Source organism: Microplitis mediator, chromosome 7 (assembly GCF_029852145.1).
Source record: "Microplitis mediator isolate UGA2020A chromosome 7, iyMicMedi2.1, whole genome shotgun sequence".
NCBI lineage: Eukaryota > Metazoa > Arthropoda > Insecta > Hymenoptera > Braconidae > Microplitis > Microplitis mediator.
In genome coordinates, this window is record NC_079975.1 from 24,917,008 (window position 1) to 24,936,847 (window position 19,840).

The 19,840-nt window shown below is 29.4% G+C and overlaps 1 protein-coding gene across 2 annotated transcripts in view; it reads left to right on the forward strand.

Moving 5' to 3' along the window:
* The window catches only part of LOC130671121 (acetylcholine receptor subunit alpha-like), a 230,535-nt gene that overhangs the window by 96,072 nt on the left and 114,623 nt on the right, over positions 1-19,840 (forward strand). For both annotated transcript variants that reach the window (XM_057474836.1, XM_057474837.1), the window contains one exon: positions 3,646-3,755. In XM_057474836.1, coding sequence (XP_057330819.1) covers positions 3,646-3,755 — 110 coding nt within the window. The remainder of the gene's footprint in view (positions 1-3,645; positions 3,756-19,840) is intronic.

Consider the following 19,840-nt stretch of genomic DNA (forward strand, 5'->3'; position numbering starts at 1 on the left):
TTACTTTTTTTTCATATTATCTAAAATGATTGTTCATTTTTTTGTTAAATCAACAACAAATCTACACGGAAAGAAAATTATGGGAACTTCTGCTATGCATTATGGGAATAGTTCCCATAATGGCATAGGAATTGTAACCATACTATTATAGGGATGGTTCCCATAATATAGGGGAATATTTTCCATAATAGTATGGGAATAGATCTTATACAATATGGGAACCATTCCCATAATGGTATAGGAACTATTCCTATAATATTGTGGGAACTATTCCCATAATATCATAAATTTTTTTTTTTGCAAAATGGTGTAGAAATTTCCCTCATGATATGGAGAGATTCAAATGAAGCTTCTCCGACGCTACATTTGTTGAAAAAAAAAAAAATTTTTAATATTTTTGCCAAATACGAATTTTTTTCAATGTTTGAATCTTTGTTCTAATATTTAATAATATTTTTGTGTATTGTAGAAGAAATTATCACACTTTTCTTTGAATTGATTTTTTCATGATGGTATGGGAACTATTCCCATAACATAATAAAAATGGTTCCTATAATAGTATGGGAACTATTCTCATAGTATTATGGGAATGATTCCCATAATGGTATAGGAACTATTCCAATAGCATTATGGGAACCGTTCCTAAAATATTATAGGAATAGTTCCCATACTATTATAGGAACCATTCCTATAATGTTATGGGAATGCTTCCTATAATTCATGGGAATATTTCCTATAAAATATAGGGTTCATTCCTATATATTATGGGAATGATTCCCATAATATTATAGGAACAATCCCTATCAATTACAGGAACTATTCCTATATTTATAGGAACCATTCCTATAATTATAGGAACCATTCCTATAATTATAGGAACCATTCCTATAATTATAGGAACCATTTCCATAATTGTCGGAACTGTTCCTATAATTATGGGAACCATTCCTATAATTATAGGAACCATTCCTATAATTATAGGAACCATTTCTATAATTATAGGAACCATTCCCATAATTATAGGAACCATTCCCATAATTATAGGAACTGTTCCTACAATTATGGGAAATATTTCTATAATTATAGGAACTGCTCCCATAATTTATTGTCATAATTCCTATGTTGGTATAGGAAAAAATTTTATCGAATTATAGGAACCGTTTCCATAATTTTCTTTCCGTGTACATTTTTTATTCTGTACATACTCAAAATGAACGATATTAAGCGCCTATAGTCAACAATTTACAATATTCGTTGTGAGACATCGGACAATAAAAATGTCTAATCGTTTGAGTTATAAAGTCAGCGTGCATAAAAAAATAGAGGTAAGTCATTGAGTCGTTTGGTGGCAAACTACAGGGGTCTTTTTTTGAAATATTCCATCCAAATACTTCTTCCCTCGAAAAAAAGTAAACTATTTTCCTAATGTGAGTCAGATCGAATATAGTTATACCTAGCCGCGTTGACAAGTCTCAGCGCTTTCCATGTTAGTAAGAAAAAAAAGTCACGTTCTCTTTTGGCCAAAGTGTACGTCGCCCGAGCATGGAATTGGTACTACAGAAGGATCTACTAAAACCTGGGACGAAGGAAACTAGATCTCGTGGGAATAGATTCATAGAGGCTCTTAGTTTGATCCCACATGCATAAAATCATTATACTATGTTCCTTGAGAAACGCCAATATTGAATTTAATCTCGACTCTTCGCTATTATTATTATATTATGGAGCGAAGTACAAGAGTTTCTCTGAATCAGCAAAGTTTCTGACTACGTAAAAGAAGTGTCACAATGCCATTATTTCTAGTTGAAAGACTCAAGTCGCAATATGATATTGTATAAATTAGAGCTGTCTTTTGTAAATACAATGTAGGATATTCAGACAAAAACTATCGTCATAATAATTATTATGCATGTTTATTTAAATTAGCGTAAAACTAGAAATTTACGGCAGCAGTTACGATACATATTATGAGAATAATTTTGTAAAATTTCATAAAATTATATAAAATATCATACAAATTTTACATATTTACTACCAAGATCCCAAGGAGTATTGGTAAAAATTTTGTTTTAATTTCTTAAATTTTTTGAAATTATGTAGTTTTATTGAACTATAAAATTTTTAAAATTAATTAGAAACCAAGAGATAATTTTTATAAAATTTTACATAATTGAATGAAATTTCATGTAATTTTGTAACATTTCGTGTAAGGCTAAAACTTCAATTATGTAAAATTACACGAAGTTTTATAGAATTTTATAATATTTCATAAGACTTCATATAATTTCATGAAATTTCATAAAAATATATAAAATTTCATACCACTAAGTCCTTGGAATCTTCATAATGATTATGTAAAATTTTGTAAATTTTTATGAAATTTTATAAAACTTTATAAAATTTTACAAAAATTTATGAAATTATGTAAAATTTTACGAAATTTCATGAAGTGTTGTAAAAATCAATGAAATTTCATAGAGTTATCTCATAATTTCTGAAAAAATTTCATAAATTTTTTTCAAATTTTACAGACTTTTATAAAATTTTGTAAAACTCTTTAAAATTTGATTAAAATATATAAAATTTTATGCCAATAACTTCTTGGGATCTCAATAACAATTATAAAACCTTGATAAATTTTGATAAAATTATATATAATTGTATACAATTTTATGAAACTTTATAAAATTTCACCAAATTTTATAAAACTTCATGAAATTTTGTGACATTTCATGAAAAGATTTTCTTCCGAGTATAATATATATAGGAGCCGTTCCTGTAATCAACTTTAAAAAAAAAACCGGTTACCATGCATTGTGGGAACTATTCCCATAATATATTGTAATTGTAACCATAAATTTTTCTCCGTGTATTATTATTGTTATTATAATTATTATGATAATAACAATAATAATACAATCTCGTCTGGGACTGAGTTAAATGTACATTATAGTCATTACAATATAGATTGTAGCAGTTCCCATGTGAAAATTTTTTTCACAGCAGATGAGGCTCAGTACAATCTGACATTGTAGCCACTAAAATCTCATTCTTTCCGTGTATCACTTGAAACAAAAAAAATTTATCCGTGCATAGAATTGAAATTATAGTTGTCATTATCTTTGATTCAATTTATACCCAAGTAAGGGTATTTATTTCATTTCCACCATACTTATATATCAGCAATAATATAATTAATCTCGAATGTAGTAATACCAATAAAGAGTATTCTAAAACTCTTTATTGATAATACTTTATTTAGATAGAAGTGAACGTCAATGGAATAAATTTGTTGATAATATATAATATATGCTATAGAATTTTTCTACTCGTTCAAGTACATAAAAATCTACATAAAAGCTTATATTGTTATCGGTTGAATACACTTTCCATATCCGTTTGACAGCACATTCTATTTCTAAAATCTTCCGATTTTTGTTTCACTTACGCTTCAGTTATTTTTTAACATTGCCAATAATTTAATACATATTTTACCAATACTTTTTATATATTCATCACTACTGAAACAATTGTTTATAATCCATACAAAATAAAAAATGAATTGCAAAAACAAATAACCAATTGTTCTCTCGTAGCATTTCAATAATCTGTTTATATTTTTTTATTTTTATTGGCTGTTTCAAGTCATGGTACGATTACAAGCTACGATGGGAGCCGAAGGAGTACGGAGGTGTACACATGTTACACGTGCCCTCCGATCATATTTGGCGGCCGGACATAGTGCTTTATAATAAGTAAGTTTTACATGAATTTTAATTGTTATTTTTTTTTTTTTTATCCACAAGGATATCACATTCAGTCATATTATTTACTTTTTCGTAATATCGAACATTCATCTAATTTAGTGGCATAGCACGTTGCCAAATTAAAAATGCATAACGACTAAACACTCGCTTCAGTTAGTTCTACTGGACTTTCAAATATTTATATTCTCATACAATTTTTAATATCGTTGAAACGAGTGTCCAGTCGTTTATAAAAAAAACATGTGCATCTTTGTCAGTTTTTCATCAGTCATTGCGAATTGAGACAAAAAACGCGTCATTTAAAACATTAAAATTCATCAATACATCCTTGTATATATGTATATATATACTCTCACTATATGTATATACATATATACAGTGTTATATTTTTAAAAAGTTACGAAAAAATGTAGGACAGCTGTATTCATCTATTAACTATTTTCTATTCTCGTATTTTTCACATGTCAAGACTTTTTTTATTAACGACATATTCACTTGCCAAGTATCCGTCATATTTACGTAACTTTTTTACATTTGCCTCCAGTTATAAAAAAAAAAAAAAAAAAAAAACCATAAAGATAGTTTACAAATCTATTATTCATAACTTAACTGATATTAGAAGAAAACTTTATTCAAGCCCCAGGCATACGTTAATATTAAGAATCTTGGAACATTGTAAATATTTATAAATACTGTAAAAATACTTCTTTTTTATTTAGAGTATATAAATTTTTTAATCCTCCTTCGTAAATTTGTATACCGCAGATGATAGTTATATGAAGGGTTAAGAAACTATATCTACCCGCATGGAAAAGCTATATATTATTAAAAGTATATAAAAAAATATATGGTTAATATGTGATAAATATATAGCGACAAAAATATCTATATTGACAAATATATGTTTTTTACATATATTGGATTATATATTTATCATAAAATATTTACTTGTATATAATGTTTTGTATTTATCTATATATATTATCTCATATAATGCTCAATATATTCTTATCATATATGGATAGTATATATATAATTTATAAGTATAATATAATAAACTTGATATATATATCCATATATTTTGACTCATATATTTAGTGGTATATGGTCCCTATATAATTGATTATATATGAAAGAATTTATATGATTAAAATATATGGTTCACGGTGTATTGGAATTATATTTTTCCAGTATATTAAAACTTATATTTTTCGCAATATATTAAAAATTTTATTTTTACCAATATACTTTTTCAATTTCTACACAATTCCACAAAAAAAAGTTGAATTTATTAATTTTTCTCCTTTTTTTTATTGACCTTATATTTACTGGCAATAACCTAAGAAAAGTAAAAAAAGTGCCATATATTTTACAATATATTGAAAACCATATATTTTGCAATATATTGGAAAACATATATAAAAAATACTATATATTAGTTAATATACTACTTTCAGTATAATATATCAAATGAAAAAAAAATTTGGAAAATCCAAAAGTGCACGCCTCGAAAGCTCATGTTATGTTTTTTTTTAAAAATTAAATTTCGAATAAAATTGAATATCCCGCTCTTTTCCCATAGAAATTTCCATGGTAAATATACGGTAATAAAAGTAAAAAAAAAAAATAAATAAGGAGAACATTCCTAATGAAAAATGGCGCCAGTGTGTGTTTGTTTACATGTAAGATTGCCGGTTTTAACTGTAATGATTTATTTTTAAAATATCGAGAAGGCCTACAGTAGTGATTTTCGAAAGGAACCTTCTTTGCTTATTTCTGAAAATTTTGAAAAAAAAATTAAGTAGTTTCGTCAAGTCGTTCTCGAGATATCCGTACCACGCCGTTTTTTTGAACCACAGACTAATGGACGTCCACGATAAATTTTTTTTAATGAACTTTTTTTTATATTAATACATATTAGACAAATTAAAAAAAGTATCAGGATTATTTATTAGTGTTTCAGCTTTATATTGATGTGTTTTTCATAATGTGTAAGAGTAATAGAAAAAAAATATATGTACTTTAATGAGTGGAAATCGTGTGACCTTGACAGGTTGGTTATAAAGCACAACCTCTCCGCTTCGCTTCCGAGGCGTGCAATATAAAAAAGATATTTTAAAATATATATGTAAAACATACATAAAGTTATATATCGATAAATCTATTGATAATATATTTTTTTACGGCAAAAATGTAAATATTATTTTATATATCGTACAATATATCACATTATAATATTCATATATTCTATCATATATGTTTCCACATATAAAGTTTTTTCATGCGGGTACTATTCGATCACAATTATCTTTTTTAAAAAAGCTCTGAGATTAATAGGAGTTTATAATGATGACATTGGTGAAAAATTTCAATTTATTGAAAAAATTTTAATTGTAGACCTAAAGCGCGAGTGTGGTCTACTTTTGCTAAAAAAAAATTAACCAATGCACTCTGGTTAAATCGAGTTCTTATAGTGAAATAATAAATTAGTATTAGAGGGTTGAATTACAATAAAAGTACTTCTATTAGATACGTATCTAATAAACAAGTATAATGTAATTTCGAACCATTTCACTTTGATATTCATATAGAAGTGTCGAATTTATTAACTCTTTATTTTAGTGGTGTCGGTTGCTTTGTTCATGTACGCTTTTATGTATGTATATTCATGATAATTTCCGGCATACGCCATGAATTGATTTAGTTATTTTTGCATAAGCCTCAGATTACTTTATAATAGAACTCTATTGAAAGTCATTATTTAAATCTTTTAATAAAAAAACCGATGCTAATTTCGTATACATTGTACTAAGATTAGTATCAGTTTACGAAATTAGTAGTTACGGCAGCTATTTTACTTGATTTCTTTTTCTTTTCATTTTGTTTTTCTTGTTCAATTCAAAAAAACATTGGCCAGTAAAAAAACGTTTATCCCATGAAAAAATGGATTAGATCCACGTAGATCTAATTTGTTTCATTTTGGAGATATACGTATATATTTTAGGGTGGGTTGAAAAAAAACTTTTTTTTTGTTCAAAATCGTGGAAAACTTCTAATAATTGTCGAATGTGATTTTTTTTTACTTCACTTTCATTTTAATTCAAAAGAAAATGCTTTTCATTTTTGGATTTTTTATTTAAATTACAAAAATTATAGGAAAAAAATTTTTTCAACTCCTGACTTTCAATTAGCTTTCAAGGGGATACCCTACATATTCTAGAACACCATGTAATTTTTTTCGTTGGGACTACCCCGTTTGATCAATTATTTATTTTAAAAACGATTGGGCCACCTCAAAATGTTGAGTAAAAATTTTTTTTTTTTATAAGGTACAAATTCTACCCCATGCTAAGAAAAACAAAAAAAAAGTTTTTTTTCAACCCTCCCTAGTATATATGTTGATCCAAGTAGATTTACGCAGATCTGATTAGATCTACCCAGGTCCACGCAGACACACGTTTTTATGCATCACTGGATCTATGTAGATCTACATAGATCTGTAGAGTTACGTAGATCTACGCATACCTATATCGTAGATAAAATTCATTTTTTTACGGGATGTCCTTTCATAATTCTCCGAGTAACACAAAGGCGTACAATTAGTTCCATGCTCTTCAGGTATAGATTATAAAAAAAATTAAAATTTCTAAACTTAGAGACTCTATGGCTCTAAAGGAACGAAGAAGGATTAAAAACTTTGTGATTATTAACAAAATATATATTTTTTTATTAAAAAATTCAATTATGCACCGTAATAAAACTTTATAGTTGTGTTCAAAAATTGTTTTCTGATGTAATAGTAAATTAGTTTAAATTAATTTTCAAATGTTTTAGTAACCAAAAATATTTACGAACTATGTTCCAAGATTGAACGTATTTAAAACTGTAGATGTTTCTATTGATTCATTTGTTTTAAATAATAATATTATGAATTATCATAAAATCATTTAACCATAAGATCATGTAGTGCTAATAGATAGATTATTCATATCGCATGATATACTGGCGCTGCGGCGAGTATTTTATGCCGATTTAAAATTAAAAATAATAAAATCAAATAAAGTAATTTAAAAATATTCCTACAATCATAGTTTAGCGAAAGAAAAAAAATTAATAAAAAAATAAATGACTACGCCTCGTTTATACGTTAGTTTAATCGTAATAGCATACAGTAAAAATATTTTCAACGAGTTATCATGAAAATGTCACTGTAACATTTAGTGAACGAACATTTACTTTTTTTCATTCATTTGTTATTTTTTTTTCGTTTTATATGTACGCCGAATGTAAAATTTTCATTTGCACCTGCGAACGTACATTGGTTTTTGCTTCATAGCATAGGCGACACGTTCACACATCGTTTACTGTAGCAACCAAAAGTCGATGGTAGAGTGAGATAGTAAACGAGTATTCAGCGAGAGAGTGAGTGATGAGAGAGTAGTAAATAGTGATGTTGGTGTTTGTTCACGCGTAGTTAGAATTCACACCGTTTGTAAATACGCCCACTTATGACGCTTTTTTTATTGTCAAACCTAACCAATGATCAATTTAATATATTTTTCGGATGTAGAAATAGCTGTATTCTAACCTCAATATTTCATTGAATATCGTATTGTTACGTCCTGGAGTCGTGTCGGCTTGTGAGTTGCCGGCGCGAATTATTTGAATTGGACGTGACTGTAGATCTTCGGATACGGGGTAGTTCTCGAAAGCTCGAAATAACTTAGTCGTGATTTAAAGAATAAATATGTTTGATTTATTCATATAAAATAGAATAGTCGAAGAATTTGGATAAATATACACTTGAGTTTACAATTATTATGTGACAAATAACTTCGTGTCAAAAGAATAATATAATTAATTTAAACCGGGAGTTTACTTGCGTGTTATAAACCGCACTACTATAATTTCTGGTTGATGTGAGAGAGTACGAGTGTGAGCTGCCGATGCATTGGGCATCGGCTTTTTATATCTTTACATGAGCCAACACCCTAGAGAAAAGTGGGATAAGGTTTTAGGGCCTTATTCCCAAAAAGAGGGAGTTCGTTATCATCGTTCGACGCGGATGCTGTTGCGTCAGCAGTCGGACGATGTTTTTCAATGTTTTCACTTTTTCGTGGAAAAACTAATTTCACTTTTTATATCCTTTTAACAGTCATTATTTGTCGTACAATTATTCTTATCTATTTTTATTCATTAACATTCTTTTAGAGAAATTGTCGATGATGAATAAATATTATAATGCATTAAAAATATCTTATCTATTTGACTATTTTTAAGTGCATACTTTTTAATATTTATTATAAAGAAAATATATTATTATTCTATTATTTAAATATATCAATTTGGCGGGTCTCAGGTTGGTCTATTATTATTTAAGATTTAAAAATTGGCAGAGCCATCTGATGAGCAGGCTGGGACGTAACAGTATGATAAATCGAGAGTATAAATATTATGGTGCACGAAAAATAGTTTCTTATGATTGGGAGCATCTCAAGTATCACTATGTGGTTTTTGTTGAGAGCGATCTTTATACCTCTAGTAGCAGTTTACATAGCTATCGTAGCGATCCAGTCGAGTCTTGTGTGCGATATTATTGCTGTCATAGCTTCACTCCACTCTAACTAAACTAACCTCTAAATAGTTGAATAGTATCACCACAATCGCGAAGTTCTATCATGATGGCAATAATAATCTTTTTTTTTCGGGCTCCTAACAAAAACTAGTTTTATTTTTTAAATTTTTAATTGCAAATTCTTAAACGCGTAAAAAAAATGAATGATATTATGATTATTTTCCTTAAGGGGTAACGGTAACCGATTTTCAATTCAATTTAATTTACGGCCAAACACTAGAAACATAAATTGAGAGTCTTGAGCGTTTTTCAAAACCTTAACACAGGGCTAGAAATTTCGTATTTTCAAAAATTCTAATTCGTCTCCGAAAAAATTGTTTTAAAATTCTCATGTACGCAACGAGTGCTACAAAGATAGTCCCGTTTATTTTTCTGAGTGTGAGAAAGAGGTCCGGTAGCGAATCCCCTTAAGGGGCTCACTCTGCCCCCTCTCCCCTAATTGAAATTAACACACTTACCAACCAAAATTGGAACACCATAAGTAAACTATAGATATTTAACAAATCATGAAATGTGTTTTTACTGACTATACAAAATTGCATAATTTTCTCATAACCTTAAACACGGAACACATTTAAATTATGTTGAACACACTTGTTTTTAGAGTGGATTTGCAGTGATGGGATGATAATCCTGAAACTTTCTAGGAACAGTTACCATAATTTTCTCTCTGTGTAGAAGGTTTCTTTTACTCGAAAAATTCTCGATCATCTGTTGTGCATGTGTGTGTGTGTGTGTGTGTGTGTGTGTGTGTGTGTGTGTGTGTGTGTGTGTGTGTGTGTGTGTGTATTCATGAATCGTCGCAATTGAAGCATATGTAGAGAAAACTAGAGACAAAACTTAATGTATTGAAGAGCCAGGGAACTTGGAATCCGAATAAGACCGGAAATGAGAGGCAATGGCTCGTAACTAGACAACTTGACTATGCAGAACCTTTATAGTGTAACAAACTTGCAAAAGTAATAATTAAGACAGTAATCAAGCTTTACATTAGAAAAATTTCAAAAGCACTTCATATGTAGATAGTTGAATAGGGAAATTTTTCCTGTGGAATTGATTCAGGTCTTGATGAGCCCTTTTGATTGAGCCTCAAAACGTCGACATCTGATGAAAACTCGATTTTTGAAAATCGGGGTAAAAAAAAAATCTTTCCGAATTTTTCGAAAATTGTTTATTTTCGTAGAAAGTTTAAAACTAAATCTTAATCTTTTTAAAGCTATAGGGCTCGAAAATTCTTAAATGCAATAATTAATATAAAATTATTTTCGACAAAATAAAAACTTTGAAATTTCATTGATTTAAATGATATTTATATGTAAATCTAAACCGAGTGATTTGTGATTTACTTCTGCTGGCTGAGTGTCGCTTCCGGGTATACGTCGTGATATATTTCACCGTCACGAGGATAATGTTACTTTTCTTCCCCTGTTCATAGAGCCGTGAATTTTTTGTCTTGAATTTCGTAGCTTGTAACCTACAATCCTCCCTATCTGTATAGTTCTTTTGGTAGTAGCAACCTGTCAAGTCCATTACTTCTTTTCTTTACCCTCGTCTTTACTCAATTTCTTTGCAGTTCCATTAGTTCTTTCACTTGTTTTTGACTCAATCTCACTTTCTTAACTCATTATATCCGTCATTCTACTATACTGTAAAAGCGTGATTTATGACTTTTAACATGTTTCGCTACGGCAGATAGAATTAAAAAAAATAGCTTCTATGATTATTTTTAATTTTAATTTTTTACAAAAGCTGGGTATTTTTAAGGTAGTTGTCCTGCTACAATATTGTCAAAAAGTTATGAGCCATATACGCGGTAAGAGTAGGTTAGGTAGTAGTTAAAACGAGACATTGCTTTTGTTTGATACTGTACCCGTGAGAAGTTTACCTACACACTACTCATATATACGTATACACAAATACTATTGAACATTTTCTTAAATTAAAATTTGACAACGTCGCATATACTCTGCCAGTTGCTGTATAGTGTACTGAGTATATGTTTAAATTTACCGCTCAAATAATACTATGTATACTCGCGTACAGCGTTGTCAGATTGTTTTTTTCCAATTCACCGACATGTATATTTTTTCATTTATTGTTGAACTTTGCGTTGCTATATCTCAACAATGAGATGGTGAATACTTAATTTTTTTTTTTAAATAAATTCAGGACAAATTCATTAATTTTCTGTTAGTTTTTCAAAAGTTTCTGACTGTTAGTTTTTTTATTAGAATCACGAACGTGACTTGAAACGCATACTCCTCATTGCTCGCAATGTTAATGATCCGAACTTTGATTATAAATATTTCAAATTAGAGATGGTCAATCGACTTCAAATTTTAATGGTAACTGTATCTTAATACCCTTAATAAGTACACAAAATTTTATGACTTTCTGACACTATGCCCATCTCCCGACAACTACCTTAAAGTAACAAGGAATTTTTTGTTATTGAATCAATTTTTCTATGAAAGTAGCTAAGAAATTTTTATTGGTTTTTTAATCCTAAGAAAAAAATCAAATAAAGTAGAAGTTACAGTACATTTTTATCTATGTAGTATCATTATTAATTCCTCGCTAATATTCAAAGAAAAAAATTTGATGTAACAAAATACTTACAACATATAGCGCCATAAGCTATAGAGAAATGAATTCCGAAAATGTAAAAAGAAAAAAAAAAATATCAAAAACTCTTCAAGTTGCCATGCAAACACTGGCCAAGAAAGTAGTCGAGATAAATAAGTTTAAAGTTTTAAATGAAAATCGTGATTGCCTACACCTGCGCGCGTATCTATTTCTGACGTAGTTTCTCATTTGTTGAAACAACTTTTGAAAATTTTGAAAACCTCTAATTTTGAAAAATAAAAACAGTCACTGAGTTTAAATTATATTTGATCATGTGTTGGATTTGAAGTTTTGATTTTTAAAAAGCTCTGAATAAATTCAAAGTTGTCAACTCGAAGCTCTAGTTAAATTGGTTAAAATTTCGAAATTTATTCTGTTAAACAATTTTTGAATATTGTTTTTTTTTCACACGAGACTTATCGATCGAAACTTTTGAATTTTTGAATATAAACGATGATTTTCTATTCAGAGATTTAAATAAACATCATAGTTTTTTTTTCGTCTCTTTTTAAACACTTTTAGTCTAGTTTTTTGTGTGGAAGTAGGCATCGGAAAATATTCTCGAAAAGATGATTCTTATAAAGGTGGTGGTCACGAGCTTCAACGGTGAATCAATTTTGTTTCCAAGCCTTTTTATAATTTACTTCTCAAACTATTGGGTAAATATTTAAATGTTAATATGTTTATACTCATAAATATATATACTGGTGACATTCTGAATTGAATTTTTTATGTGTGACGGTTGAATCTGCATTCTTGAAAAAGCTTTTACATCCAAGTGCAGTGACACGAAGACTTCGAATAAGTGTTTTAGCTTCTAGTCACGATTTATAGGGACAAAGTACTACACCCATGGTTTTTTACCGTTTTACTTCACAGTAGAGAAGTGAAAAAGTTATAAATTGACGGGAAAAGTTATTTTTAAACTTTTTACATCTGATCTATTTTATTTTTGAATGTTGCTATTACTTTTTTAATAACAAAATTCCTCCAATGTCAACATCCATTCAAAAAATACTTAACTCCACAATAACATGAAATTTTCTTGATCAAAGTTGGTACATAGGATTTCGGTTTTTTTGGCCTGAGCTATTACTTTTTGCCAGATACATTACGAAACTGTAAACTTCTCACTAAAGAAATAAAAAATTAATAAAAAGCAAGTTACGCGAGTCGAAATATTCATGCCTAAATTTGAACTGCAGTAAGTGAGGTTAAAGAAGTTTAGTAGATGTTCCATGATATAACTCACAAGTGTATTCGAAACTCTCGTTTGAACTTCAATGTTGTACTCATTCCTTATTGCTGTAAGATCGACCTAAATCTGTTAATTTGGTTGGTATATGAACATCGAAGACGATAGTTTTAACGTTACTGTTTTTCTTTTTTTCTTCAAATAGTTGACGATCTCTTCTCGCCTGATCAGCAGAAGAAATATCAGATTCCCATTTCAGAGAGACAATTTAATCGCTGCAAAAATAATCCCTATTGGTGGATTAGTCAAGGAGATATTATTGAAAAAGAAAAAAAAATTGTCTATACCCATACGAAAAAAATATACATCCGGATATATCCGGGCAAATCTGGAATATGTTACATATATGTTGCATATATGTAACATATTCCAGATTTGCCCGGATATATATTTTTTCCGTATGGGTAATATTGCATTTGAATTTTGAAAAACTCGTTTCAAAAACTTCCAAATTGATTAAGGCATTCAGATATTAGAATAAAACAAAGTAATTAAGCTGATAGAAGGATTTCTTAACATTTAAAAAGACTTCATAGTACTAAAGACATCATTTCTTCAACATCATTTTTTTGTATTTAACAAATATTTATTACTATTTAAGAAACTACTTATCAAGACATGATTTTTTAAATATTAAGAAATAATTTCCTAAACGGTAAGAAATATTTGTTAACTTTTCGTTACTCGGCTATGAGCGTGACGCCGCCTTTTTGACTAAAATTGCAATAAAAATTACTGTATAGGTATTTGTGACTTCATACTCAACCAATTTTCTTTTTGAAATCTATATTTTTGTTAAATATAATTATAATTGATAAATATATATTTTAAATATAAAAAAAGCATATTTATGTATTACAAGAATGTGAAAAAGTGGCACAGTGCTCATTATGCGAGTTAAATCGTCGATTCAATTTTTGTGACCACGTTGCCAAACTTACTGTTGTTACTGTAAGATATAATTCATTATAGCATTATAATTTGGCAACTTCGCATTTCCTTTAGCATGGGCGGCACAGTGCTCGGCGTGCGATGAAAATCGTCGGGCAAGTGGGCGCGAGTAACGAAAGGTTAAATGCAAAAAAATAATGTTCAAGAAATGATTTCTTTAATACTAAGAAGTCTTTTTAAATGCTAAGAAATTCTTCTACCAATGAGAAATAGTCCTTGTTATTTTATATGAATTTTTTATATTTTACAATTGAAACATAGTAGCACAATACTTTCAGTTTTGGAGAGCTTAAAAATGAACAGATCGATGAAAATAAAAATGCAACAAAATAATAAGTTGGTAGTTCAGAAAAAATGCTCACTTTTAAATTATAAATTTGAAAACTTTTTTTTTCTGCACAAAAATTATTTGATACGTGCTCAACACAAATTAATACAATGCTTATATAAACAAGTAGCGAATTCGGAAAATATATGCCCGTAAAAAAAGTTGCTGAAAAACGGTTGAAAAAGTATTAAATATTCAAAACTTCACAATGTGACACTCGATTCCTTTTTTTGATCGTTTTTTAAACTTTTGAAAATTCAAAGGAAAAATAAATGATTGAAAAAAAATCATGAACTTTATCGCTTTTAATAGCGAGTCGAAAACAGTTTACAAGAATCTACAAACTTTCATTTATAGTATGAAGTCCATTGTTCACTTCTTTGTATTTTCAGATATTTAAAAATCGTGTGAAAAAGTTAGTTGTTTTGTCACGTTTTGAAGTTTAAAATAATTAAAGTTTTTCAATCTATTTTTCTAGGATTTTTTTTACACAGGTGGTTCTTCAAATATAAGATTTAAAAGATCGTTAATTTAGTTTCATTGTAAGTAAGAATTGAGTCAAGTAAATTATCTAGGTTAAGTTAAAGTTAAGGGGAGAAGTCAAAATTTACGAGGTTTCTCATCAGAGACAGCATTTACTTGCACGTGAACATAAATTTATGGTGGCTAAATAACCTCTACTAGATATTATACGGATTTATGTATAAAACTAAATATATATTGCACCATGATATATTACTAAGTTAGTTTGTTATTCCGATTACAAGCTATTTTCTGGCAATTTCTGATAATTTATATATTTTTACTGTTTTTCTAGTCATCACCTGCTAAAATCTTTGGTTGATTTTTATCGGTCTATCGGTTAACCCTGCGGGCCAACCCTAAAACTTCCCGCTATTTTCCAGCTCTTCGAGCTCAATTTTTCACAGCTTTTAGATATCGACAAGCCGCGTCGAATGCCACCTTGACGATCAAAATCAGTTCATCCGTTCAAAAGTTACAGATATTTACATACGTACACACGTACATACATACATACATACATACACCCGGACATCTTCTTGAAATTAGTCAGAATAGCTTCCTAGAACCTCAAACCGTCAAGATCTCTTAGAAAGTCGATTTTCGAAAAAGAACCGAAACCAATAACTTCCCTTTTTTTGAAAATTTCAAATTTTCTTAGCGGGAAGTTACCAAAATGAAAAAGTCATGACGAAAGCATGTCAGCCATAAGAGTCTGTGTACAAGAACTTTGAAAATGTAATTTTTGAAACTTTTTTTCTACGAAGCTAGACGGTGGATCATTTTCAAATTTTGAAAATACATCGATAAAGTATTCATTTATATATATACTAAGTTTCAAATTTTAAAGTTTAAAAATTCGTCTTGCATTAGATTCGCTTGAACCACCTTAAATTAGAATTTTTTACAAAGTTATTAAGTTAGTTTGCCCAAGAATTTACTGATAAATTTTGATAAAATAGTTGTAATTGGCTGACAAATCAATGTTAATGAAGCAAATAGTTGAATTTCTCAAATAGTAACTGTATACAATGATCACCACTGCATTCTAGGTTGCATTGCCATGCTCAACAGTAGCTTCAATCTAATCTCAGGTGCTTCAATCATGGAAACACTCCTCATCGACACGGACACGGGCATTAATACCGACGGGTAAAGGAGTAAAGGGAGTTATTGAACTATATCTCTCACTTGTAACTATCTCTCTCTATCTCTTTCTCTTCTGCTGACTTGAATAACTTGAAACCACTCGCTAGTATAGCCTCGAAACGGTCATTCGGAGATTCCGTTCGACCGGTGGATTGACGTTACGTGCCAGTGTCAGGAGCATGCACAAAATGCCAGATAATTCGAATTTCCCTCTGCGTCGATTTCAAATCCTTCTTGTCTTGATTTGTATATTTATATATACTACATAACTTGTAGAGTAGAGCTGCAATCGGGGAATTCGTAATCTTATTTAACTTGTTGTACTTTCCTTTATCGTTCTTCCGATTAAATGAAGTCACTGAATAGCTTTTCCTTTCAGAATCACACAATGTCGACGACAATTAAAACACTCATTACATTTTCGGAGCAATCGACCTCGACTCTACTCGACTTCTATTTCAAGAAGGTTATAATTAGACATTCAGTTAACTAACTCTCGCAATTGTCAATTTATTTTATACATTTCACAAGTATTCAATTTCGTTTTATTTTTTTAAATGAATTTAATTAACGTAAAATTAGTCTCACATAATACACGGTAAGAGATGCATGACGTTTAACACCATGCTGGTATGGTCTCAAGACAGATACTGAAATAGTATGTGAAATATTCCAAGACAGTATTGTAACGAGTCCCAGAAGTATTGGGTTATTTACTATACTGTATAGTACTGAAGCTATTGTATTGCTCACACGTATGCATAGTTTTTCCCGCCATAATTTCTGGCGTGTCAATCAGTGGATACTATCGTATTACTGCCAAAACTATATAGATGTCGTTAGACTAGGTTTATCGGCCAGAAGAATTGTGGATACGGCAACGCAGTATGGGCTCGACGGCCATACTGACATTGCGGCATTCGCGACAACCCGTGTATACTTCGTGTAACAAGATGTTAAGCAATTTAATATAATTTCATAAAAGTTTTCAAAATTTTATAACACTTTATAAAATCTCAGAAAATCAATTTCTGAGGGTTGGATTTAAATTTCATCCCATTTTACGGAATGAACTAAATTTTCATAAAATTTCATGCAACTTCGTAAATTTCTTTAAACTTTATAAAATTATGAAATTTTATCAAATTTTATGAAAAGATTTTTCTCTAGGAACGCATAAAGCAGATGGTACAAAAATCGTTATAAAATGGCAACTACTATGGTAACTGACAGGTTGTGTACTTTATTACTTTGAGCAATGTGGATACGGCAGTGCAGTGTGGGCCTGACGGCCATACTGAAATTGCTGAATCATCTATGCATACAATTTTATAACCTATAAAAATCTTCGATACCATACAGTATGGCGTTCAAGCCCATACTGGCATAGTGATATCCGCAAAATATTTCTTACCGTGTATACTTCATGGAACAAGATGTTAAGCAATTTAATATAATTTCATAAAAGTTTTCAAAATTTTATAACACTTTATAAAATCTCAGAAAATCAATTTCTTAGGGTTGGATTTAAATTTCATCCCATTTTACGGAATGAACTAAATTTTCATAAAATTTCATGCAACTTTGTAAATTTCTTTAAACTTTTCAAACTCTATGAAATTTTATCAAATTTTATGAAAAGATTTTTTCCTGGGAATGCCTAAAGCAGAAGGTACAAGAATCTTTGAAAAATGGCAACGGCTATAGTAACTGACAGGTTATGTACTTTATTAATTTGAGCAATGGGGATACGGCAAAGCAGTGCGGGCCTGACGGCCATACTGACATTGCGGCGTCCGCGACAACTTTAGCCAATGTTACTATTCCCGAAATGGTTAAATCATCTATGCATACAATTTTATAACCTATAAAAATCTTCGAGACCATACAGTATGGCGTTCGAGCCCGTACTAGCATAGTGATATCTCTTACCGTGTAAAATATTTCTTACCGTGCCTGAGCTCAAAAGCAGCGAGAAGTCTTGGAATTAGCCCACAGATCAACTGTTTTTCATATATTTTTATTATATACTGCATCTATGCATACAATTTCATAACCTATAAAAATCTTCAATACCATACAGTATGGCGTTCGAGCCCATACTGGCATAGTGATATCCGCAAAATATTTGTTACCGTGTAACTCGTATCAAAAGTTACTAAGATTTTTCTGTTTGACAAAAGTTTGTTTAAATAATATTAAAAAAAGCGACTAATTTTGTATATTTTCGATAAATCTTCAGAGAACTAAAAAAATTTTTCTTCAAATAAAATTTATTTGCGCAGAATAAATCTCTGTGATAATAATAATGATTAGAGGTTTAGTTAAAACGACGATTTGTTTAAATTTATAATAATAGTCATAAAATATACATATTTTTAGTTTATTTATTAAATGAAAACAAAAGAAAAATGTAATACTTTCTTATTTTCACTCATACTACTTAAAAGTAATTTAACGGATGAAAGTCAAGAACTTTTCATCATACTTTGCTGAATCCCTTGCATCATAGTAGTACTAAGAACGATGATGAAAAATAAACTGAGACTAGCTTATCCCAGCTAATCCTCACGTATATTTTATATCGTACATCATACGCTCTTACTTCTTTTCATTTTTTTAAGGATTTTTTTTGCGGCCGCAGGATTCATAAATAAAATAAAAAAATTATTTATAATAAAATATAAAAAGCTTTAAGACTGAAATGACAGAAAGAAACGTAAACTTCAAAATAGTTAATCTTGTAAAGGTTAAGATGAAAATAATAATAGTACATTTTATAGGAAGTGGGCTAAGTGAGTCTTTGTATAGAAGCACAATGTTTTTAACCCGAGTCGTAGGTGAAAACCCGAGTCAAAAAACAAATTCGGATTTAAGTTTCAAAGTTCTCAATGATGTTTTTGAGGATCAATCTAGAATTTGAAGATAGGATAGACGATTGTTGTGATATTAAATAACAATTATCTGGTTAAAATGATACTTTTAAATATATGACATTGATAGTGTTACTGTGCATAGGATTATTCGTATGGATTCGTGTCCAATCTAATAAAATTGGATTCTCTTGCTGAAAGAGATAAACCGCTTGAGAGTAAAGTGGTATAAATTCAAGTAAATTAATAGTTGGTCGTTAAAAAATACTGTTTTCTTTTAAGGTAGTTCCAGCGAGGTATAGGGGAGACCGGGGCAAGACGGCCCACCTGGGGCAAGGGCCTACCTCAAAAATTAACCAAAAAATTTTTTTTCTTGTTTTCTTTTGATTATCACAAATTTAGATTATTTACTCATTTTTAGCCCGATACATGAAACTTGGGGCAAAATGAACCACTCAAAAATTCTAAAAGAAAATGTATTTCATAGTATTATAACCTAGTCATGATTAATTTAATAGAAATATCATTTTTTGGTTAATTATATGGATTTGGATTAAAATAGAGCATTTGAAAAAGATAAAAAAACCAATAATCAATTTTCTACAGAAGTGAAAAAATGACTCGTATTATATCAAAAAAGGTTATTTCGAGTAATATTAAAGTAAATACAGTTGTTAAAGAGAAAAATATAAACATTTGTTACGCGGGAAATTTTTTTACAATTAAAAAAAAAAA